The following is a 25,185-nucleotide window of genomic DNA, read 5'->3' as shown; positions in this document are numbered from 1 at the left end:
GGTATAGCCAAAATCCAAATCCTCCTCTACCCTCAGCTCCAGATCAGTGCTACTGTATGTCTTTGAGAGGTAGATTGCCATAATTTCTCATCCTCCTCACTCATGTTTTAGAAGCTCTAGTCCAAGCAGTGTCCTTGTTTAGAAGTCTGGAGCTCACCTCCTCTTCACTCCTAGCCCCTTGTAGAATGGAATCTTTTCCCTAGGCAGGGTAAGGGGAGAATACTAATCTCTGATTGCCTTCAGTCCACCTCTCTATTAGGACAGATGTTTAATACTGGGAGAGAAAAGCTGAGAATCTCATAGGCTACCACTCGTGCTTAGTACTCAGTTTGTAAAGAAGAAATATCACTCCAAAAGGTATGGACTACTGTTCTCACCAACAGTTCTGGACCACTGGCTTAGGGGGAAAGGCAAACTGTAAGTACCAAACATCTTAGCTCTTCCAAAGAGAACTGACTTTTTTGGAACAAGTGTGAGAAAGTTCAAGCCTAAGGGTGATTTCAAAAAACAATGTAGAATTTGGTTCTAAGCAATAGAGAAGACTAGTTGCTCATTAAGAGTAATAAGCTAAACCAAAGAGTAGCTGAAAGTTTTAATAGAACCAAGTTTTAATAGAACCAAGGTAGGAGTCTCCCTAGTGTTGGAACAAGTCTCAAAGACTTGACTCAAAGATTACCTGAAGAGGGGCCTGAATTTAATTGGATGAGACTGTGATGCAATTTATAGGATATTGTACCAAAGAGTACAGAAATCAGTTGGAATCATTGGAGGCAGAAGCATGACAGATTAAGAGATAGTCGATGAGTCACCTGCTAAAACAGCATCTTCCCTGTGATAGTGCACCTGCCCAATTCCTCTCTGAGGATTATGAGAGGCTGCATACTATGGAGATAATAGATTTCACTGAAATAGTCCATCCAGGAAACTAAATAAATAAACAAAAATAAGAGAGAATAATGTATCAGTATCTAGAGTTCTCACAACATATTATCTAAAAATATTCCTTTTCAACAAAAATTAATGAGACAGGCAAAGCAATAAGAAAGTATTAACCATCCACAAGAAAAAACAGGTAACAGAAATTACCTTTGAAAGGGCACATATGTTGGATCTAGGAGACAAAGATTTCAAAATACTCATAAAATATTCACAAATCTGAAGGAAACCATGCTTGAGGAAAAAGCAATAGATCAACAGAGATTCAATCTCAAGGACAGAGAAAAAATCATTTAAAAAATGAATAGAAGACTGGGGTTGTGGCACAGTGGTAGAGCACTTGCCTTGCATATGTGAAGCACTGGGTTCCATTCTCAGCACCACATAAAAATAAATAAAATAAAGGTCCAACAACAACTAAAATATTTTTTTAAAAAAATGAATAGAACCTCAGAGAAGTGTAGAACAGGGAAAAACCATGAAGTAAGCTTTACCAATTTTGTAGGCATCCCTCAGTACTGTCAGGTCAACAAGCAAAATTAGCTATTAAATTTTATATTAGTCTGCCATAACAGAATCCCACAGAATAAATGGCATAAGCAACAAGAACTTATTTCCTCTCAGTTTTGGCGTTTCAAAGTCCAAGTTCAAGGATGGCAGAGTTGGATTCTGGTAAGACCTCTCTTCTTGGGTTGCAGATGACTGCCTTCTATGTCCTCACATGGCCTTTTCTCTCAGTCTAGTCCCATACTGGGAATTGAACTCAGTGGTGCTCTATCACTGAGCTACATTTCCTGTCCTTTTTCTTTCTTTTTTTTTTAATTTTGAGACATGGTCTCACTAGCTTGCTAAGGCTGGCCTCAAACTTGCAATCCTTCAGTCTCAAAATCCTGAGTTGCTGGGATTATGTGCCCCCACATAGGATTTTCTGTGTGAGCATCCCTGGTGTCTTCCTCTTCTTATAATGGTACAGGTCATATTGGATTAGGACAATACACCAAAATGGCCATATTTATCTCTTTAAATACCCTACTGCCAAATACAGTCACATTGTCAGTTAGAGCTCAATATATGATTTTTGAGGGAGTGACATAATTCAGTCCATGATAAACACTTAAAGAAAATATAGGAGTAAATCTTTCTGATCTTGAGTTAGGCAAAGTCCTCATAGATATGACACAAAAGCATAAATAGTTAAACTAAAGAAAAAATTGATAAATTGGTATTTGTTGAAATTAAGAACTTTTTATGCTTCAAAGGACTCCTTCAGGAAGTAAAAAATAATAATTCATGACAGGAGAAAATAATTACAAATATATCTGATAAGGTACTTATATCTAGAAGAAAGAACTTGACAACTATTAAAAAGATTAATAACCTAATTCAAAATGGCCAAGATATCTGAATTGACATTTCTCTAAAGAAGACGTTCAAATAACCAATAAATACACAAAAAGACACTGAACATCATTAGTCAGTAGAAAAATGCAGATCGATACTACAATGAGATACTACTGCATACCCACTAGAATTACTGTGGCCAAAAACACAAATAATATCAAGTGTTGCTGGGGGTACACAGAAATGGGAGCCCTCATACACTGCTGACAGAAATTTACAATGGGATAGCCCCTTTGGAAAACAATCTAATAGTTCCTCAAAAAGTTAAAAAGAATTACCATATGATCCAGTAATTTTGCTCCTAACTTCATGGATACCCAAGAGAAATTAAGACTTCCGAGCTGGAAATGTAGCACAGTGGTAGTTCTTTCCTAGCATACTCAAAGCCCTGGGTTCAATTCCTAGTACTGAAGAAAAAGGAAAAAGAAGACATATGTTCATGCAAAAAGTTGATACATGAATATTCATAACAACATTATTTATGATAGCCAAAAATTAGAAACATTCCAAATGCCTATTAACTAATGATTGGATAAATAAAATGTGATTCATCTACACAACAGAATAGTTTTAGCAATACAAAATAAAATACTGATACATGCCAAAACAGATAAACCTTGAAAATGTTTTGCTCAATGAAAGAACCCAGACAAAAAGGCCACCAATTACATGTTTTCATTTACGTAAGTGTTCAATGACGCAAATCTATAGAGACAGAAAGTAAATTAGTGACTACTTAGGCTATGAGGCAAGTATTGAAAGTAAATGGGGAAAAACTGCTAAGGGGTACAGGGTTTCTTTTGCGGGTGATGAAAATGTTCTAAAATTAATTGTGCTGATGGTTTGCACAACTGTGCATACAAGAAAATTCATTAAATTATATATACTTAGATTGGGTAAGTTACATGGTATTTGAATTATTTATTAAGCTGAATTTTTGTTTGTTTGGTTTGGTTTGGTTGTAGTGGTGGGTTTTGTTTTGTTTTGTTTTGTACCAAGGATTGAACCCAGTGGTACTTTACCACTGAGTTACATCCCCAGCCCTTTTTGTTTTTATTTTGAGACAAGGTCTCACTAAGTTACTTAGAGCCTCACTAAATTGCTGAGGCTGGCTTTGAACTCTTGAATGAGCCTCCAGAGTCACTGGGATTACAGGCATGCACCACTGCACCCGGCCTCAAGCTGTTTTTAAAAATGAAGGAGAAACTAGGCACAGTAGTGCACAACTGTAATTCCAGCTACTTAGAAGACCAAGTCAGGAGGATCTCAAGTTGGAGGCCAGCCTGGGCAATTTAGTGAAAATGTCTCAAAATAAAAAAGGACTGGGAATATAGCTCAGTGATTGAGCTTTTGCCTAGCATGCAAGAAGCCCTGGGTCTAATCCCCAGTACTGGAAAAAATGAAGGAGAAAGAGGCTTAATGTTAGGTAAATGCAGGTCAGTCTATAAATTGAGTAGATTTAAGTTTAATCCATAGAACAAACTCTGTTCTTGGAGCCCTACATGCTTTAGAATGCTTTATGTAGCATAGTTGCCTTGGCCCAATCCAGCCTACCTCAGTTCATGTGTACTCACCTCTGCACTCTGGATTCAATAAGTTGTGCCTTAGATCTACAGAAGGGACGGGATCCAGAGGGCCTGTGCTTAGGATCTTGTTTCAAGAGATTGGATTTCTTCCTTGGTTAACAAAATTGTTGAACATCTGCAGTTCAGTACTCTAATACTGTTCACTGTACTTTGTAAGATATGTTTAAGAATGCTAAGATATGGTTCTTTTCCTAAAATTCAGGTACACATTTATAATACAGAGTAGAAAATAAGTTCTTAAAAGCAAGAAAAATGCAGCTCTATAAAGTACAAAAGAAGGGAATCAATGATGGAATCACAGAGGAAATAGCAGTTGAACCGAGGCTTAAAAATACAGTTGGGTTTCAAGATGTGGAAAGGAGGGAAAGGCTGTTTAATCAGAGAATATCATGAGCCAAGGGACAGATGGGAGAAATGTGTGGACTTTATACAGTATAGTGATTAGTTAGCTGTGATACTAAGAGATGACCAAGACCTGTTTCACATTTGCCTTCTCACAGTCTCTGTTCAATCATGTTGGTATATGAAAAATGACAAGATGAAGCTGTGAAGCTGATGTCCAATGCCACTGTCTCTCTTTTTCTTGTATCCTTCTATTCAATAAGTTGAGGTTATTACTGCTGCAAGAAAGATGTTTGCTGCTGCAGCTACCCTGTACTGTGGTTACTATTTTGACAGAACCATGAATCAGGAGAAGTTTACATTTTGATGGTACTAAATCATATAGTCCTTTTTAGTTCTAAAGTTACATAGCTCCGATTTAAAATATCTGTCAGTAGATAAAATGTTTATATAAAAAACATGAAAGCATAAAATTGCCAGAAATATTCATAGGATAAAATTATTTTATAAAATTTTCTGAGAAGGAAAATATACTACAGGGTGAGCATTTCTAATACGAAAAATTCAAAATCTAATATGCTCCAAAATCCAGAACTTTTTGAGTGTGTTCATACTTAACCTCTTGTGACAAATAGGTGGCAAGCAAAATGTAGGCTGCTAAATATTGTATAAAATTACCTTCAGGCTCTGTATATAAGGTACATGAAACAAATGTGAAAGGCATATATGAAACAAGTGAATATTGTGTTCAAACTTGTGTCCCTTTCCTGAGATATTTCATTATGTATGTGCAAATATTCCAAAATATGAAATCTGAAACACTTCTGGTCCAAAGCATTTCAGATAAAGTGATACTCAACCTAAAAAAAATCAAAATTCAAACAAAGTAGAAGATACTTGGAATATATATGATGGGAAAAAGATTAATTTCCTTAATATTCATTAAAATATCAGTGACAGAAACAAATAAGAATAGAAACTGTAGTTCTGTGTTAAGCTGTATATATCAATAAACCAGAAGGACCAGTAATTCAATGGAATTCCATGAAGGATATGCCCAAACAGTTCTTTGGAAAGGAAATATGAATGGCTTATACTAAAAGATTCAGTATCTTACTCATAATAAAAGAATTGCAAAATTAAACTAAAGGAATATTCTATTTTGTATTTTTTAGAATAGGGCAAAGATCAAAATCTTTTTTTGCCATTTTAATTTTTTGTTTTTTCTTTTTAAAAATATTTTATTTTATATTTTAAATTTACATATGACAGCAGAATGCATTATAATTCATATTACACATATAAAGCACAATTTTTCATATCTCTAGTTGTATACAAAGTATATTCATACTAATTCATGTCTTTATACATGTACTTTGGATAATGATGTCCATCTCATTCCACCATAATTTCTAACCCCCTTTCCCCTCCTTTTCCCTCTCACCCCTCTGCCCTATCTAGAGTTCATCTATTCCTCCCTTGTTCCCCCTCCCTACCCCACTATGAATCAGGCTCTTTATATCAGAGGGAACATTCTGCATTTGTTTTTTGGGATTGGCTAACTTCACTTTTCATTATCTTCTCCAGTTTCATCCTTTTACCTGCAAATGCCATGATTTTATTCTCTTTTATTGCTGAGTAATATTCCATTGTGTACATTTACCACATTTTTTTATCAGTTCATCTACTGAAGGGCATCTAGGTTGGTTCCACAGTTTAGCTATTGTGAATTGTGCTGCTATAAACATTGATGTGGCTATGTCTCTGTAGTATGCTGTTTTTAAGTCTTTTGGGTATAGACCAAGGAGAGGAATAGCTGGGTCAAATGGTGGTTCCATTCCCAGTTTTCCAAGGAATCTCCAAACTACTTTCCATATTGGCTGCACCAATTTGCTGTCCCACCAGCAGTGTATGAGTGCACCTTTTCCCCCACGTCCTCACCAATGCATTGTTGTTTGTATTCATAATAGCTGCCATTCTGACTGGAGTGAGATGAAATCTTACAGTAGTTTTGATTTGCATTTCTGTAATTGCTAGAGATGATGAGCATTTTTTCAAATATTTGTTGATTGATTGTATATCATTTTCTGAGAGGTGTCTGTTTAGGTCCTTGGCCCATTTATTGATTGGGTTATTTGTTTTTTTGGTGTTTAGCTTTTTGAGTTCTTTATATGTCCTGGAGATTAGTGCTCTATTTGATGTGTGAGGGGTAAAAATTTGCTTCCAAGAAGTAGGCTCTCTATTCACCTCACAGATTGTTTCTTTTGCTGAGAAGAATTTTTTTAGTTTGAGTCCATCCCATTTATTGATTCTTAATTTTAATTCTTGCATTGTAGGAATCCTTTTAAGGAAGTTGGGGCCTAATCCGAAATGATGGAGATAAGGGCCTACTTTTTCTTCTATTAGACGCAGGGTCTCTGGTTTTATTCCTAGGTCCTTGATCCACTTTTAGTTGAATTTTGTGCATAGTGAGAGATAGGGTTTTAATTTCATTTTGTTGCATATGGATTTCCAGTTTTCCCAGCACCATTTGTTGAAGAGGCTATCTTTTCTCCAATATATGTTTTTGGCACCTTTGTCTAATATAAGATAATTGTAATTTTGTAGGTTAGTCTCTGTGTCTTCTATTCTGTACCATTGGTCTACCAGTCTGTTTTGGTGCCAATACCATGCTGTTTTTTTTTGTTTGTTTGTTTGTTTGTTTGTTTACTATTGCTCTGCAATATAGTTTAAGGTCTAATTTAGTGATACCACCTGCTTCATTCTTCCTGCTATTGCTGTAGCTATTCTGGGTCTCTTATTTTTCCAGGTGAATTTCATGACTGCTTTTTCTATTTCTATGAGGAATTCCATCGGGATTTTGATTGGCATTGCATTAAACCTGTATAGTGTTTTTGGTAGTATGGTCATTTTGATAACATTAACTCTGCCTATCTGGGGCTGAGGTTGTGGCTCAGTGGCAGAGCACTTGCCTCCCACATGTAAGTCACTGGGTTTGATCCTCAGCACCACATTAAAAATAAATTCACAAAATAAAGATATTGTGTTCATGTATAACTAAAAAAAAATTTTAAAAATTCTGCCTATCCAAGAGCAAGGTAGACCTTTCCATCTTCTACGGTCTTCTTTGATTTCTTTCTTTAGGGTTCTGTAGTTTTCAATGTATAGATCTTTCACCTCTTTCATTGATTCCCAAGTATTTTATTTTATTTTATTTTATTGAGGCTATTGTAGATGGGGTAGTTTTCCTCATTTCCCTTTCTGAGGATTTGTCACTGATATACAGAAATGCATTTGATTTATGGGTGTTGATTTTATATCCTGCTTCATTGCTGAATTCATTTATTAGTTCTAGAAGTTTTCTGGTGAAACATTTTGGATTTTCCCCTGTAATCCCATCTACTCCTGAGAGTGAGGCAAGAAGATAAAAAGTTTGATGCCATCTAGACCCTGTCTCAAAAAAGGAAAAGTTTTATTAGTGTTTTATAGTTATACATACTATTGGGGTTCATTTTGACATAATTGTACAAGCATGGAGTATAATTTGTTCCACTTCAGTCCCCAGTACTTCCCCTTTCCTTTTCCTCCTCCTTCCCCCTGTTGCACTTCCTCTCCTCTACTGGTCTTTTATTTTTTGTTAAAGGGCTGGCCATATAGCTCAATGGTATAGCACTTGCCTACTATGCACAATGCTCTTGATTTAGTTCCCAGTACCTGAAAAAAAGAGAAAGGAGAATGAAATATTTGACAAACTTTTTACATCATGCTTCTAAGAATGTTAGATTTTTTTTCTTTTCCATTCCCAAGCTGCCCCCTTCTCCCCACCCTTTTTAGGTTTTTTTGGTACGAGCAATTGAACCCAGAGACACTTAACCACTGAGCCACATCCCCAGCCCTATTTATTTATTTATTTATTTATTTATTTATTTATTTATTTATTTGTTATTTTGAGACAGGGTCTCACTGAATTGTTTAGGGCCTCACTATGTTGCTGAGCCTGGCTTTGAACTTGTGATCCTCCTGCCCCAGCCTCCCAAGTCACTGGGGTTTTAGGTGTGCACCACCATGCCTGGCTCCCAAGCACTTTTAAAAATGTATTTTTCCCCTAGACCTACTCACTGTAGATACACCCATTACTCAGAAAACTGCAAATTCTGAACTTGGTATAACATGACATAGCTGGTAGATATAATCATTTCCACTGAACCAACCCAATTTTGCTACAAAATGTGGATATAAAATCCTTGTTGAAATAGAATATTTTTCTATCAGGAAAATAAGAGAAACTTTAACATTCAGCATCTACAATTAACACAATTTTCACATCTTCTTCCTGCTTATTTAAAGACCAGAAAGGAAAAAGCAAGCTTCCTTATTCTTCAATTCTGACATAATTTCTTAGTCTAAATAGAGCTTTAGACAATATGCATGCAGTAATATTTTTGTAACAAATGATGTATTTAAAATTTAATTGTTTATTTTATACATATAAACATTTTTAGCACTCAGGATTTGATAGTTTTCTATAAAATTTTATGAAATATATCCTCCCATTTTCTATCTTATTTAATGACTTTGCTTTTATGTACAACTTTTTAAATTATATAAGTAGTACCTATTTATTATAGAATACTATAAAATTATAAAGATGTCCAAACAAGAAGAAAATAAGGCTACTTTGAATCTTGACACCAAAGAAAATGACTATAAACATCTTTCTAGTTTTTTTTTTTAGTTTTAGTTCTGTTTTGGTGGTGAAATGGGGGAGAAAAAGATTTTTTAGACAGAAAAAAAATGGATCATATTTTTCATATTAGGAGGTAATATAGCATCTGGATTAGGAATTCAATCTCTAAAGTGAAACAGAAGTCTACAGTCAACTGAGTCATTGTTCCACTATTTATTAGTTATGTGAAATAGTTAATCACTCTAAATTTAATGGAGAAAATAGAGGTACCCATCTGTTAAGGTTGTTATAAAAATTATTCATGCAAACATTCCATATGTAATCTATAATTGTCTTTGAGTATCTTACATTTAGAATAACTGTAATTTTTACTCAAAATACAGCTTGAAGTTCTTAATATCATCATTTTATCCACTTTATGTTTTGCTTAGTGTTTAGACTCCTTCACACTCTGTTTTGAAATAATTGTCTCTATCATTTTGTATATTTAAGTACATTATAAATTAGATACCTAATGTATCAGGAATCAGAGTTTCTATAAAAACCTATAAATAATAGTTAAAATGTTTCCTGTTTCCTGTTAAAATATACTCACATCTCACTTAATTGGAGACTAGCCTAGGATTGATTTATGATCTTTTCTTTTTTTATGGTTACAAATCAAAATGCCTTCTATTTTTTCCTAAGCCACAATGGATTACCTGGGAGCAGTGAGCACTTCACCTGTATGGCCGCCTATCAAACTTGTAGTGCAAATTGACTAGCTATATATCATTTTTCTCTTTTTTCTTAGGACTTCATATCATCCACAGCCTAGATGAAGTCAATTTCATACAGAACCTTGTGTTTTACATTGAAGCTGCATATAAAACTGCTGTAAGTAGCTCATTTTTGAGTGGGTTTTAAACACATGATGGTTTTGTTTTTAAAATACTAGACAATCCATCCCTTCTCTTAATGCTGTCCCTCATAGTGAACTAATCTAAAAAGACTTCTGGCAGAAATTGTATTCAGTCTCTTTCCAGAGGGTCCAGATACTATAATCTCAAACTTTCTGATATCTTATAGCATGTGTTGGTAAATCTGGGGCTAAATTATGATCTTATTTTAATGGTTTAAAGTCATAAATGGGAGCAAGATGTCTAGGGAGAATTATGAACCAGTTAGCTATGTAGAAATAAAATTTGCTCATGTGTTTAATGTTATCTGTAGGTATTAATTTAGCATACAAAAAGGTTTTTTTCCTTACACCTACCATATGAGGTAACTTCATATTAATTCATTATATATAACATACTCTCTGTATAAAATGTTACATTAGACACTATACAGGAATGTGGGGTTTTTCCCTCCTTTGTTCTAACATAAACAGTTTGTTGTTCTTGTTGTTGTTTATTGAAGCTTTATTTATAATCTCCCAAACTGGAAATAATGTAAATGACCATCAACAGATAAATAGGTAAACAAATTGCAGTCTACCAATAAAATGGAATATTGTTCAGCAATAAAAAGGAATGAACTATGACATTCATGAACAATATGAATGAATCTTAATAAAATTATGCTTAGTGAAAGAAGTTAGACACAAATTTATATACTCTATGATTACACTAATGCAAAATTCTGGAAATATATAGTGATAGAAAGCAGATATGTATAGTTATAGAAAGCAAGGGCAGAGGGAGAGATGAATTACAGTGGGTATGAAGAGCCTGGGAGAGGGATGGGCTTGTGGCCCAGTGGTAGAGCACTTGCCTAGCACGTGTGAGGCACTGGGTTCAATCTTCAGCACCACATAAAAAAATGAATAAATTAAGGTCATTGTGTGCATCTACAACAATAACAAAAAAAATTTAAAGAGACTGGGGATTTTGCAAATGATCATTTTTATGATGACAGTTGCAGTCATTTAAATGTAGGATAAAACCAAATTTTACATTTTAAGTGTGTAGCTTTTTTGTATAGCAATTATACCTCAAAAATGATATATAAAGTTATTAGTATTTGAAGAATGCATAAGTGTAATTGCTGTAGGACTATGCTAAAGACACTGCCAGTCATTTTCTGACCTCTCCTTTGCTCTTTCAGTTTCTTACTAACCACCCTCCTCCTTTGTGGCCAACACATTTTTTTCTTTAGTGGAGCTGGGGATAGAACCCAGGGCCTCATACATGCTAGGCAAGTGCTCTGCCACTGAGTTACACCCTCAGCCACCACATCATTTTTAAAAATTTTTGTTAACTGTTCCATTATCCTTCTAAGAAATTTAATTAAAAATGAAAGTGTTTATAATTTCTGGTGCTCTTTATTCCTTCGTGTACATTCAAATTTCAAACTGGTACCATTCCTTTTGCCTAAAGAATTTCCTTTAACATTTCTTGGGTCTGATGGTGATGAATTATTTCAGCTTTTATATGCCTTTAATTTTACCTTTACTTTTCACAGATATTGTTACTAGATATAGAATTTTCTGTTGACAGTGTTTTTGTCTTTCAGCACTGAAAAAAAATTGCTTCTTTATCTTCTTATTTGTATTGTTTCTCATGAGGAGTTTGTTATCCTTGTCTTTTGTGCTCACTACATAATGAGCCTTCCTATACCTCTGCTGCTTTTTAAGAGTTTCTTCTTCATGTATGAATAGATAATAATGTATAATTATAATGATCCGGTAAAAAAGATCTAAAAAATAGAGTTCCTTCTTATTACTGACATTAAGCATTCTGATTATAGTGTTCCTTCCTTGAGTTTTCTTCATGTTTCTTGTGCTTAGTTTACCTTCATGAATCTGTGGATATATAATTTTCACCAAAAATTTTCAGCAAATACTTCTTTGTATACTCTTTATTTTGCCCCCTATTTATAGGGACTCCAGTTACATATGTATTGGACCACATGATGTTGATCCACAGCTCACTGATACACTGTTTATTTTTTAAATTATTTTTTTGCTTTCTGTTTCTCATTTTGGATAGTTTCTATTGCTGTGTCTCAACTTCACTAATCTTTTCATTCACAATGTCTAATTTGTCATGAATTCTATCCAGTGTATTTTTCATCTTAAAAAGTTTCATTTCTAGCCAGGCACAGTGGTGCATGCCCATAACCCCAACAGCTGGGGAGGCTGAGGCAGGAGGATTGGGAGTTCAGAGCCAGCCTCAGCAACATAGCAAGGCCCTAAGCAACTCTGCGAGACCCTGTCTCTAAGTAAAATATTAAAAAAAGGCTGGGGAGGGCTGGAGTTGTGGCTCAGTGGTAGAGCACTTGCCTGGCCTGTATGAGGCCCTGGGTTTGATCCTTAACACCACAGATAAATAAATAAAACAAAAGATCCATTGATAACTTAAAAAATTTTAAAACAGGATTGGGAATGTGGCTCAGTGTTTAAGTGCCTGTGGGTTAAATCCCTGGTACTAAAAAAAAATGTTTCATTTCTAGAAGTTCATTTTGGTCCTTTTTGTATCTTCCACATGTCCACTTAACTCTTTAAACTCATGGAATACGATTGTACTAAATATTTTAATGTCTTTGTCTAAGAATTCTAAAGTCTGTCAGTTCCAGGTTGTTTTCAATTGATGACATTTCTCTCATTAATTGGTTGTATTTTCCTGCTTCTTTGCTTGCCTAATAATTTTTTACTGGATGCCAGATATCATATATCTTACCTTGCTGCATCCTGAATGTTTTTGTTCTTCCATACATACTCTTGATCTTTGTTCTAAGATCCACTTAAGTTAGTTGGAAATAGTTTGATCCTTTATTTCTTTTTTATAAAATTTTAGTTGTAGGTGGACACAATACATTTATTTTATTTTTATGTGGTGCTGAGGATCAAACCCAGTGCCTCATGCATACTAGGCTCACATTCTACCACTGAGCCACAACCCTAGCCTTGATCCTTTATTTCTTTAAAGGTGTTATGTGGGTCAAGAATCATGTTTAGTCTAAGGCTAATTATTCCTCACTACTTAACCTAGACCCTTGAATATTCTAGCCATTACCTCCACAAAATGGTTGGAACAAGCACCATTTCTGGTCCTGTTTGAGCACCAGGTATTTTTCCCTCTTAATTCTTTTGGGCTATTCTTCCCCCAGCCTCAAGTGGTTTTCTTGCATACATACATCGGCCATTTTTCTGATGAATATTAGAGAGGAGGGACCTCTGCAGAATTCTGAGGTTCATTCTCTCTCTCTCTCTCTCTCTCTCTCTCTCTCTCTCTCTCTCTCTCTCTCTTCCAGTACTGTCCTGAAAATTATATGTACCTTGGTCTCTTTGTACTCTGAGCTCCATTTACTCAACTTAGGAATCTGCCAAACTCTGCTTGTTTTTTATTATTTGGCCTTTCTGTACTATAGTCAGGGAATGCTTACAAACAGTAGTCTGGAGCAATCATAGGACTTGTCCTGTGGTGTTGCTACCTCTCAGGAATCACAGCCCTTCATTGCAGAAACTTCATTATATTGAAAATCACTATCTTGGGCTTGGAATATGGCTCAGTGCTAGAATGTTTGCACTGCATGAATGAGCTCCTAGGTTCAGTTCCTAGAACCACAAAAAAAAAAAAAAAAAAAAGAAGAAGAAAGAAAGAAAAGGGAAAAAAGGAAGGAAGGAAGGGAAAACCACTGTATGATAAATTGTACAGTTTTTTAAAAAGTTGTTTCTGGCAGGAGGGTGAATCTGGAATCCCTTTCTCCATATTTTCCAGAAACACAAGTCTAAATGTTAGACTTTTTTAATGGAAGTAGACATTATTTGTCAATTGATCACTATGCCTTCTGAGACCACAGGCTTGCTGTGGTAGAAGTCAGGATTCTTTGACCTCTCTGTTGCATCCAGGGGTTTAGTTGTAATGGTAGACTTAATGATATTTGTGTCTTCTTATATTTTAATCTTTGCTATACAAACTAGGGCAGATCTGAGTTTGGGGGCAGGTTAGCAAGCCATGGGTAAAATAGAACTTACATTCCCGAAACATCACTTTAACTCAGAGATTTGACATTAGAAAAAGGCCAGGTGCAGTGATGCACACCTTTAATCCCCATGACTTGGGAGGCTGAGACAAGAAGACCACATGTTTGAGGCCAGCCTCAGCAACTTAGCAAGGCCCCAGCAATTTAATGAGACCCTGTTCAAAATTGGAAAAAAAAAGGCTGGAGATGTGGCTCAGTGGTAAAGAGTCCCTGGGTTCATTCCCCAATACCAGAAAAGAAGGAAGAAATAAAAGCAATTAAAGGTGAATATAGAAATAAGTAGAGATGTGGGGGAGCATGCGTGAGCATGTATGTATGCATGTACAAGCACATACATGTGTGTATATGTCTTATTCTAAGTTCTGTCATGACATCCCTGTGACAATGAATACACCCAGTGCCCAGGCCTTGGATTCTATAATTTTCTAATAAAATAAACAAGGGCTCCTTTGTAGAGAAATTGATTCCAGGGCTGGGATTAATTAAAATACAAGATGAGCACCTTATAATGCCAAAAAGTAAAGAAGTGTTCAAAAAAAGAATAGGGCATATCAAAAAGGCACAGGAAAAAATCATTAATAAGTAAAATGAAAAAAAAACACAGGAGTCAACCTGAAAAAACACCTGATGACCTAACCTTGAACAGTTAACAATCTGGATAACAAAATAGTAATAGAATTTTAAGTTAAGGAAAAACCTAACTATCCTGAAACTCATACCAATATAAAAAACTGACTAAATAAATAAATGAGAGAGAAGGGACAGCTCTTCAGTAGGGAAATGCAATTAATGACTATAGAAGTAATGAAGAAACTAGAAAATCTCCACTAAAACATCACTGTAATAGTTGTTGTAGGCAAGATCCACCAATGGATACTGAATTAGTGGGTGGATGTTTGAGGAGAAATAGGATCTTTGCATGTTCTAAAAGTGTGTTTCTCAAGATATGTATTAATTACAAAAGGGAAAATAGTAACAGAAGAATGCAGAAACTCAGCAGATAGTACCTTAACAAAGTGAAGGTTAACATTCACCAGTAATAATATATCCAGCATCTTATACCTCTGATATAATGTACTGAGAAGGACACAGCATAATAGCTGCAATACATATTCCTGCCAAAAATGCATAACCTCAATCTAGTTATGAGGAAACATCATGAAAATCCAAATTTGGAAAATCTATAAAATATATGATCACTAATCTTCAAAAAGTGTCAAGGTCATGAAAGACAAGACTAGAGGAATCATTGATTGGAAGAAACTGAGGAGACATTACAAATGTGACATGGAATTCTGGATTAGATTACGGAATGTCAGAAAGGCTATTAGTGAGAAACTAATGAAATCCAAATAAAATACACAATTTGGTTAATAGTGTTGTACTGATGTTAATTTCTTGACTTTAACAATTGTACTATATTTATGTTAGATATTAAAATTGGAAAAAGACAAATTAAAGTCATATGGGAACTCACTGTACTATTTTTGCAACTTCTATCAGTCTGAAGTTATTTCAAAGCAAGAGTTTAAAAGGTGATTTTGAATATTATTTATATTATCAAGGGGACATATATAGAACTATTATTAAGAATAGGCTTTGAGTAAGACGACTTAAACATTAATCCTGGTTGTGTCACTTATTAGCTCTGTGAACTAGAGTGAGTCACTTAATCTCTCTTTTCATCTCAGTTTCATCATCTATAAAATGTAAGGATTAAGGAAGAACAATATATAACATGCATCAGTTAGTGTGTGGTACGTTATCAGTGCCCAAAGAGGGTAAAATTAAATTGGATATTTAAGATAAAGTACTGGGCTCCAACTCCTAGATCCTCTGGGTACCTGCTGTGGTGAAAATCTTTGAGAAGCCTGTCTGCAGATGGACTGAGTTATAGTTCTTAGCCCTTCTGATTAACTGTTATGAAGTCTTCCAACTTTTTGTAGGCTTCAGTAGAATTTAAAGCTATAGGGAAAGTAGCTACCAGAGCCACCAACTCATTGGCATTGTGGTTATATATATGTATGGCAGATTAGTTACTATCAATTTTTTTTACTTAAGGATTGTGCATCTAGTTAGTATTTAGTAGTTATGACTTGCTAATGGTGTATTGGTTATTGTTATGCCAGGACTTCGGGATATGGGAACGTGGAGACAAGACCAACCAAGGGATCTCAGAACTGAATGCCAGTTCAGTTGGAATGGCAAAGGTAATTTTGCTTTCTTGTTTATACAAAGTATGGGGTAAGGAAGTCTGGTGTACCTTTGCCATAGAAAAAACTTAATGAGCACGTGGACCATCATCAGATTAATTATTCTTTTAAACCACAGACAAAATTCAGATTCTCCCATGGAACTATGGGTATGTAGATAAAAACTTTTACAAGCTCCAGATTTGATAACCAACTGCTTTTCTGGTATGCCTCTACTTAAATGTCTCACAAGGATTTCAAAGTACTTTAAACCCATTATCTCTACCATTACAAAAACAAAGGAAACTTTTTGTTCTTCCATGGAGCAGTTGACCAAGCTTGATATCAGAGAACCATCTCTCAATCCTCCATTCCCTTACTCTCCTCTGTCCCCCATATCATCATCATCATCATCACCACCACCACTTTCTGCTTAGCTCTGTCTTTTCATCCTATCAGCTTTTATTTTCTCTGAAAACAGCAAGACTGCACAAAATAGTATAGCAGAAATAGGATTTAATATATCCATCATGATAAATATGTATAATATGATTTTTCTACTAAAAGGCAAAGACACAGATTGATTTTTCAAATTTATATATATATATATATATATATATATGTATGTATTAGTTGTAGATGGACACAGTACCTTTATTTATTTATTTATTTATTTATTTATTTATTTTTAATGCCATCCTGAGGATCGAACCCAGTGCTTGACACATACTAGTTAAGTGCTCTATCCCTGAGCCATAACCCCAGCCCCAACAGATTGATTTTAAAAAAGAAATTCAATCTATATTGGCTAAATAACAAAGATGATACAGAAGATTAAAGACAAAAGGATAAGCAAAGTCTGAAATACATGAAAAATATTAGTGGAGCTGGGCATAATGGTGCATGCCTGTAATCCCAATGACTCAGGAGGCTCAGGCAGGAGGATAACAACTTTGAGGCCAGCCTCAGCAATTTATCAAGATCATAAGCAACTTAGTGAGAACCCCATCTCAAAAAAAAAAAAAAAAAAAACAAGCTGGGGATATAGAATAGTTGAAAAAAGCACCATTTGGCTCAATCACCAGCACCAAAAAAAAAAAAAAAGAAGGAAAGAAAGAAAAAAGAGCAGGGGTGACTCTATATGAATATCAAATGAAATAGATTTCAAAGCAAAAATATTACATTGGATAAAGAACACAAAGAGGATCATGATAAACTTTAAGGATTGAACTCAGGGGTGCTTAATCACTGAGCTACACCCCCAGCCTTTTTTTTATATTTTACTTGGAGACAGGGTCTCACTGAATTGCTAAGTGCCTTGCTAAATTGCTAAGGCTGGCTTTGAACTCGTGATCCTCCTACCTCAGCCTCTACAGCTGCTGGATTATAGGCATGCACCACCATGCCCAGCCATGATAGACTTTTAAGAGGCACAACCTATAATAAGAAAGTCTAATCTGAAATGTAGTTTCAATTAGTACACAGTAAATATATTATATATATAAGGCTAACAGAAATAGTTATAAGGTAGTAATTGAACAAAAAATATTGTCAGGCTATGATTCATGCAATAAACTAAAACAGATCATAGAAAATTTGAATTATATAATTGATGCAGTAGAGTTAATAAATATATGTGGAACTTTGTATTTATAAATATTTACTGGGTAAGCTCTTTCTTTTTAATGTATTTTAAAATGAAAAAATAGTACGGATATTAAATTTATATTTTAAAATGAGGTCATACTACACCTACTTCTTTGTAACCTGATTTTTTCATTCAGTAAATCTCGTGTCACTGAAGAGCATAACTAAACATGCTACTGTGTCATTTCTTTTAAGATTAATTTGGTCTTTTCAGTTGTTGTATAGCATTTAATAACACTCTATTAATGAAATTATGTTCATTTTTTTACTATTTCAAATAATGTTTAATTAGTATTCTTGTACATACATCTTGATGAACTTGCACAAATATTTTTTATAGAATATATTTTTTTTTAAAGTGGAAACACTGAGTTAAGGGATATATACTTTAAAATTGCCCTCCAAAATTTCTTTACTAGTTTCCTTTTTCTCATCAATATATGAAAGGTATATGACATTATATGCCATATATGATCATTTTCTTCAAACTTTTATTTTTGTATATTTGACCCCAAAAGTTTTAACCACTGAAACTATTTTTTTTTTCTATTTTGAAATCATTTCAGACTGGAGAACATTGTAAGAATGGTACAAATAATTCTCATACATTTTTCATCTAAGTTTCTCACTTGGTGACATTTACTTTACATTTTTCTCTAGCTGTTTAAGCGCACATTCACACACACACACACACACACAATTTTTTTTTCTGAGCCAGTTGAGAGTACACTACAGAAATGAAGCCCCACTACTCCTCAACTACTTCATTGTGAATTTCCTCAAAGACTCTTCCATAACTATAATACAATCATTAAAATCAGGAAATGAACACTGGCGTTATCCTACCATCCAATTCTCATATCTCATCCAAATTTTGTTCATTGTCCCAATAATGGCATTTATGGCAAAAAAAATCTTTGTGATATAGGATCCAATCTAGAATAACATATTACATTTAGTTATAATGTCTCTTTAGGCTCCTTCAATCTGGAACACTACTTCAGTCTTATCTTTCATGACCCTGGCAGTTTTGAAGAATACAGGCTCATTTTTTTGTTTGTTTTGTTTGGCCTAGTTTGATCCTGGGAATAGAATCCAGGATCTTAAACATGCTAAGCACGTACTGTACCACTGAGCTTCCCCTCACTTGATTACCCAGCCTCAGATCAGTTATTTATAGAATGTCCCTTAATTTGATTTGGTGTGCTATTCCCTTATGATTAGATTCAAGTTATGTTTTTGGCAAGAATACCACAGAGGTGATTCTGTATCATCAGGGAGTGCATAATGTAAGTTTGTCCCATTACTGTTAAGGTTATCTTTAATCACTTAATTAAGTTGGCTTTTGCCAGAAACCTCTGCTATGAATTTGCTATTTTCCCCTTTGTTATTAATGAGTATTTTGTGCCTGGTCTACTTCCACTTACCCTTACTTTTGTTTTGAGTATTATTTCTTTAGGGAAGCATCTTTGAAACTGCCTTTTAGCCCTAAGACGAGATCAGTCCTGCCTATAATTGAATTATATTCAATCTTGCTCACAATTTAATGCAAGTAAATGCAACAGATAAACCTTTTTTATCAAATCAGGGAAAAATCAAGACACTTTTTTTTTGTACAAAGGAAGGTATTGTCAAGTACCTTCCTTTATTTTACTTATTTATTTTTATTTGGTGCTGAGGATCAAACCCAGTGCCTCACATGTGCTATGAAAGTGCTCTATCACTGAGCCACAACCTCAGCCCTCAAATACCCTCCTGGTAGTTATATTGGTATGACATGCATTAAAAACAATTTAGCATTATATCTCAAAAATTGATCATACCCATTGACCAAATAATTCTACTTCAGGAAAATAATGCTTACAAAACAACTCAAAACGAAAACACATAATTGTTAGCTCAACAACAAGCCTACTATATACCCTGCTATGTACTCTAGATATTAGTAAAAACACAACCCTGACCTCAAGGAATTTTTAATTTAGCAAGAGATGAAATAGGAAATGAAACTTAAGTCATTTACTTGGCATGAGTGGTATTTTGAATTTAAGTTTACATAAAAAAGTATGAATTGGCCAGCCATTTTGCCTTAAAACTGGCAAGTATCACTTTGTCAGGAGATATAGCCTATATGGAAAAATAAATTCATAATTCTGACACAGTTTTCATCTATCACTCAGTTGTGTTATTTGTTATTATTTTTTTTTCTTTAGGCATTGGCAATTGAAACCAGGGACATTTTACCACTGAGATACATCCCCAGCTCTTTTTATTTTATTATTATTATTTTTTATTTTGAGAAGGGTCTCACTAAGTTTGCTTGGGGCTTCACTAAGTTGCTAAGGTTGGCCTCAAACTTTCAATCCTCCTGCCTCAGCCTCCAGTGTTGTTGGAATTACAGATGTGTGTACCACCAGGCCCAGCTCACCCAGTTATATTATTTATGAGGATAATAAGATTAATTATAAGTTTGGCTATTGACCAGAAATATTGAAATAATATAATCTAGTTTAAGTATCTGTCTTAAGGATTTGATAGCCTAAACAACTTTGTCAGCCTTCTCTTGCCTTCTTTTTTAAAATTATAATTATTAATGCATGTTCATTGTACAAAATAATGGTTTTGACCGTGACATGGCCATACATTCATATATTGTGCCATAATTATATTCATCCTCCCTATTACCTTCCTTTGCCATTCTCTCTCTCCCCCTTTCTCCTGGTGCATTTTTCCTTCCCTAATAGTCCCTCTTCTAGTTTCAGGTCATCCTTTGTTTGTTTTGTATGTTTGTTTGTTTGAGTTTCCACATATGAGAGAAAATACTAGTCTTGCAATGTCTGGCATATTTTGCTTAACATGATGACCTCTGATACATCTTTTTTTTTTTTTTTTTTTTTTTTTTTACAGATGACATGATTTCATTCTTTTTTGGGGAGATACCAGGGATTGAACTCAGGGGCACTCGACCACTGAGCCACATCCCCAGCCCTATTTTGTATTTTATTTGGAGACATGGTCTCACTGAGTTGCTTAGCACCTCACTTCTGCTGAGGCTGGCTTTGAATTCATGATCCTCCTGTCTCAGCCTCCCCAGTCACTGGGATTACAGGCATGCACCATGGTGCCTGGATATTTCATTCTTCTTCATGGCTGAAGTAATAAACACTTCTTTATGGAATGTGGACATATACTCTACTGTGTATATATACTATATTTTTGTTATTGGTTTATCTGTTGACAAGCACCTAGGCTGATTACATAACTTGGCTGTTGTAAATGGTGCTGTAGTAAACATGGATAGGTATATCTGTCTTTTGTATGTTGACTTTTTTTCTTTGGATATATACCCAAGAGTGGTACAGCTGGATTATACAGTAGATCTGTTTTTAGACTTTTAAAGGAACTTCCATGCTGTTTTCCCTAGTGACTGTAGTAATTTACATTTCTACCACCAGTTCCTTTTTTCCACATCTTCCTCAGCATTTGTTATTTTGCATTTTTTAATATTGACTATTCTGAATGGGGTAGTTTGGGAATTTTTTATTTGCATTTCCTTGATGTTGAATATTTTTTCATATACTAATTGGCTGTTTGTACTTCTTTTGAGAAGTGTCCATTCAGATCTTTTGCCCATTTATTGATTAGATTACTTGTTCTTAGATTTTTTTTAGTTCTTCTTATATTCTGAATATTAATCTTCTATCAGATGAATAGCTGGCAAAGTAGTATTTTCATAATGTGGAAAACACTTATGCTGCAAATGAATTGTAAAAATATACCAAATGTAATCTCAAGTATATATATAAATATGCATAGGAAAAACTAGTGGCTGTTTGGAATGATTTCTCCCTCTTTATACTTTACTATGTTTTAAAAAATTCTATAAGGAGTATACTTTACTTTTATGATCTGAAAGCATATTTAGAAATGCAAGAAATTAATAAATTATTTTTAAATGTTGATCTCACATGTGTGTGGAATCTTAAAAAGTCAAAGCCTGGCATGGTAGCACACAACTGTAATCCCAGTAACTTGGGAGCCTGAGGTAGAGGAGTCAAAAGTTCAAGGCCAACTTGGGCAATTTAGCAAGACACCATCTCAAAAAATAAAAAAGGGCTGGGATTGTAGTTTGGTGGTAGAGTGTCCCTGGGATCACTCCCCAGTACCAAAAGGAAAAAGAAAAACAAGTCAAACAGAGAAGTAGAGAATCGAATGATGATCACCAAGGCTGGAGCAATGGAGAAGGGAAGCAATGTGGAATTATTGATCAATGGGTAGAAAGTTTCAGATAGAAGAAATAAATTTTATCTGTTGCTCATTAGGTTGACTATAATAAATAAATTGTGTGTGTGTGTGTGTGTGTGTGTGTATAAAATTAAAACCATGGAAGGGCTGGGGTTGTGGCTCAGCGGTAGAGTGCTCGCCTAGCACATGTAAGGCACTGGGTTCGATCCTCAGCAACACATATAAATAAATAAATTAAATTAAGGTATTGTGTCCAACTATAACTAAAAAATAAAATATTCTTAAAAAATTAAAACCATGGGAATTCCTTCTTTGGTGACTAAGAATGTTTATTTTAAAGTCAACTATAGTATGTTTCTAAGGAAGTTACTTCTGTGTGGAAACTCAGCTGTGTAGCAATATGTATGGTGGTTATGTTATCTTACACCACACAACTTCTAACATTTCTTATGTGCTGGTATCATACTTGGAGCATCCTTGCCAAAAAAAAAACAATGGTTTACTACAAATTCATGTTCTATGTTCAAATTATTTTTTCACTTTTTTGGAGCATTATAGTTGTACATAATGATGTCAAATTATTTTGGTGTGCTGCTTGACTTGATCTCTGGGACCATATGGGAGAAAAAGAAAAATAAATATTATTGTATTTTCTGCTCTATCAAACATATTTAAAAGTGACATCATATGCATTGGTAAGATACTAGGATACAGGGAATATAAATATACACCTTTTGGGATTTGTTTGTTTGTTTTTGGTGGTAGTGGTATTAGGAATTGAACCCAGCGCTTTGCATATGCTAGGCTAGTGCTGTATCACTGAGCTATATCTCCAGCCCAGAAGTATTTATCTTTCTAACCTTGAAGGTGTCCTTTCTTCCATTGCTTTGTACAGGCAGCCCTGGAAGCACTAGATGAACTGGACCTATTTGGTGGAAAAGGTGGGCCCCAATCTGTTATTCATGTCCTAGCTGATGAAGTACAACACTGCCAGGTAAGGGAATAATGGACCATGTTATAGAAAATTTTATTCTTGCCTAGACTCACATTTAGCATGAGCTATAGATTAAGAAGAACAGATGGATAGTACATCATCTGATTTATTACCATGTGTCAAGAAATGTCTTTATCAAGCATAGTGTACTGAGATAAGTCAGATATAGCATGGTCTATAAAATGTATAATATTCCTGTTCTGTTATAAAAGGTTTTGAAAGGATCCTATCTTAGTATACAAAATTCTTCATTGCCATCATATCAAGAGGCTATAATATTCTTGAAAATTTCCTTTTCTAAATATATAAAGAGAACAAGAGATAATAGTTTGGGGGTATTTTTCACAGTGTCTCTGAAACAGTCTTTTGTTTGGTAACCTCCAGGGTTAGATAATTTGGAGATCAGAATGTTAATGTTGTAAATATACATCTTCAGTTTTGTTTATGATTACTATCATTTTTGAAATATAAGTTTTACCTGGGTGTGGTAGCACATGCCTATATTCCCAGCTACTGAGGAAGCTGAAATGGGAGGATCACTTGAGCTCATGGCGAACTCATGAATTTGAGATGAACATGGGCAACATTGTGAGGCCCCATCTGAAACAAATGGATATAAAGAAAGAGTTTATTATAAAGAAAGATTTAGATGTTTTTTTCTCATTGGAATGATGAATTTTATCCTTTTTTTCAAAGTCTGATTAGATGTTCATGTGTTCTAATGAATATAACCTTGCCTTCTAATTTTAAAAACAAAACTTTTCCATGGGAAAAAATATATGTCAGAAGCATAAGACCTGACCCTTCCTTATCTTGTGTTTCAGCAGCTATATTTTGCCTTAACTTTATCCTTAAATAGCTACTAATGGACCAATACGACAATGGGTGGGATAATGTTAGAGTGATCTCTATACACAAGCAGCTCCTTAAGAATAGAATGGGGACTTATTAAGAACAGGATTAAGAGAAGGGATGACTTAACCAAAGTAGCTAGTTTTCTAAACTCTCTCTATTGAATAATGTTGAGGTTATCTTCTGAAAGATCTTCCACATTAATCTCTTGAAACTAAAACTGTTTTATAATGCCAAGGTATTTACTAATGTACCATATTTGAATTTCTTCTTCTTAGTCTATCCTTAATTCACTACTGCCCCGGGCTTCAACATCCAAAGAAGTTGATGCTAGTCTGTTGTCAGTGATTTCTTTCCCAGCCTTTGCTGTCGAGGACAGCCAGTTGGTGGAGCTCACAAAACAGGAGATAATCACCAAGCTTCAGGTATGTCCACATTTGCCTTTCTTCTCTTTGAGGCTGTGACTTTGAGGGGAATAGTGCATCTGGAGGCCTTGAACATGATCGGTGTCAGTGATTTTAAGGAATTTTTTATTTTTCTGAGTTGTCCTCTTCTAATAGTTTCCTTTAAAAACTTTTTAGTTTCTATAATTATTGCTAGTGGAAATACAGAATGGGTACATCCACTTTGGGAAACAGTTTGGCAGTTTCTTACAAATTTAAACATATACCTACCATGTGATCCAATGACTTATTTCCTATATAGCTACCCTACAGAAATAAAAATTTGTTTTTATTTTATACTTTATTTATTTTCTAACAAAAATCTGCACGCAGATGTTTATAACATTGTTACTGATAATTGCAAAAAAAGAACTAGAAACAACCTTCAATGCAAAAATAGATAAAAATTATAATTCCTCCCAATGTAATACTGTTCAACAATACTGATCTATGTGACAATATGGATGATTCTTAAGTGCATTTTGCTAAGTGAAATAAATACCAGACCCCAAAAACTATGTTTTCTATGATTCTACTTACATGGTACTCTGGAAAAGAAAAATGAACAGGAAAAAAAAAAAAAAAACAAACATTAGTGGTTGCCAGAAGTTGGAGGTAGAGGTTGTCTATAAGGATATAGTCTAAAGGGGTTGGGGTTGTGACTTAGCAGTAGACCCCTTGCCTAGCACATGCAAGGCTCTGGGTTTGATCCTCAGCACCACATAAAAAATAAATAAATAAAATAATGGTATTGTGTCCAACTACAACTAAAAAAAAATTTAAAAAGATATAGCTCTGGAATTTTGTTTAATTTTAACAATAAGATTTTTAATTGGTGCCTTATAATTACACATAATGATGGGTTTGTTGTTATATATTCATACACACACAA

At 34.5% G+C, this 25,185-nt stretch overlaps 1 protein-coding gene across 6 annotated transcripts in view; it reads left to right on the top strand.

The window, feature by feature from the left end:
- Nucleotides 1–25,185, top strand: part of LOC124081583 (phosphorylase b kinase regulatory subunit alpha, skeletal muscle isoform) — a gene marked incomplete at its 3' end in the record, with an annotated part of 99,925 nt that overhangs the window by 12,667 nt on the left and 62,073 nt on the right. For all 6 annotated transcript variants that reach the window (XM_046427803.2, XM_046427800.2, XM_046427805.2 and 3 more), the window contains 4 exon segments: nt 9,746–9,828; nt 16,050–16,130; nt 22,900–22,998; nt 24,129–24,275. In XM_046427803.2, the coding sequence (XP_046283759.1) occupies nt 9,746–9,828; nt 16,050–16,130; nt 22,900–22,998; nt 24,129–24,275 (410 nt within the window).

Source organism: Marmota monax, unplaced genomic scaffold, assembly GCF_021218885.2.
Source record: "Marmota monax isolate L192 unplaced genomic scaffold, Marmota_monax_Labrador192_F-V1.1 WCK01_AAM20220418_F8-fsc00647, whole genome shotgun sequence".
Lineage (NCBI taxonomy): Eukaryota > Metazoa > Chordata > Mammalia > Rodentia > Sciuridae > Marmota > Marmota monax.
Note: the sequence above shows the minus strand (reverse complement) of the source record. Positions and strands in the feature narration are given on the sequence as shown.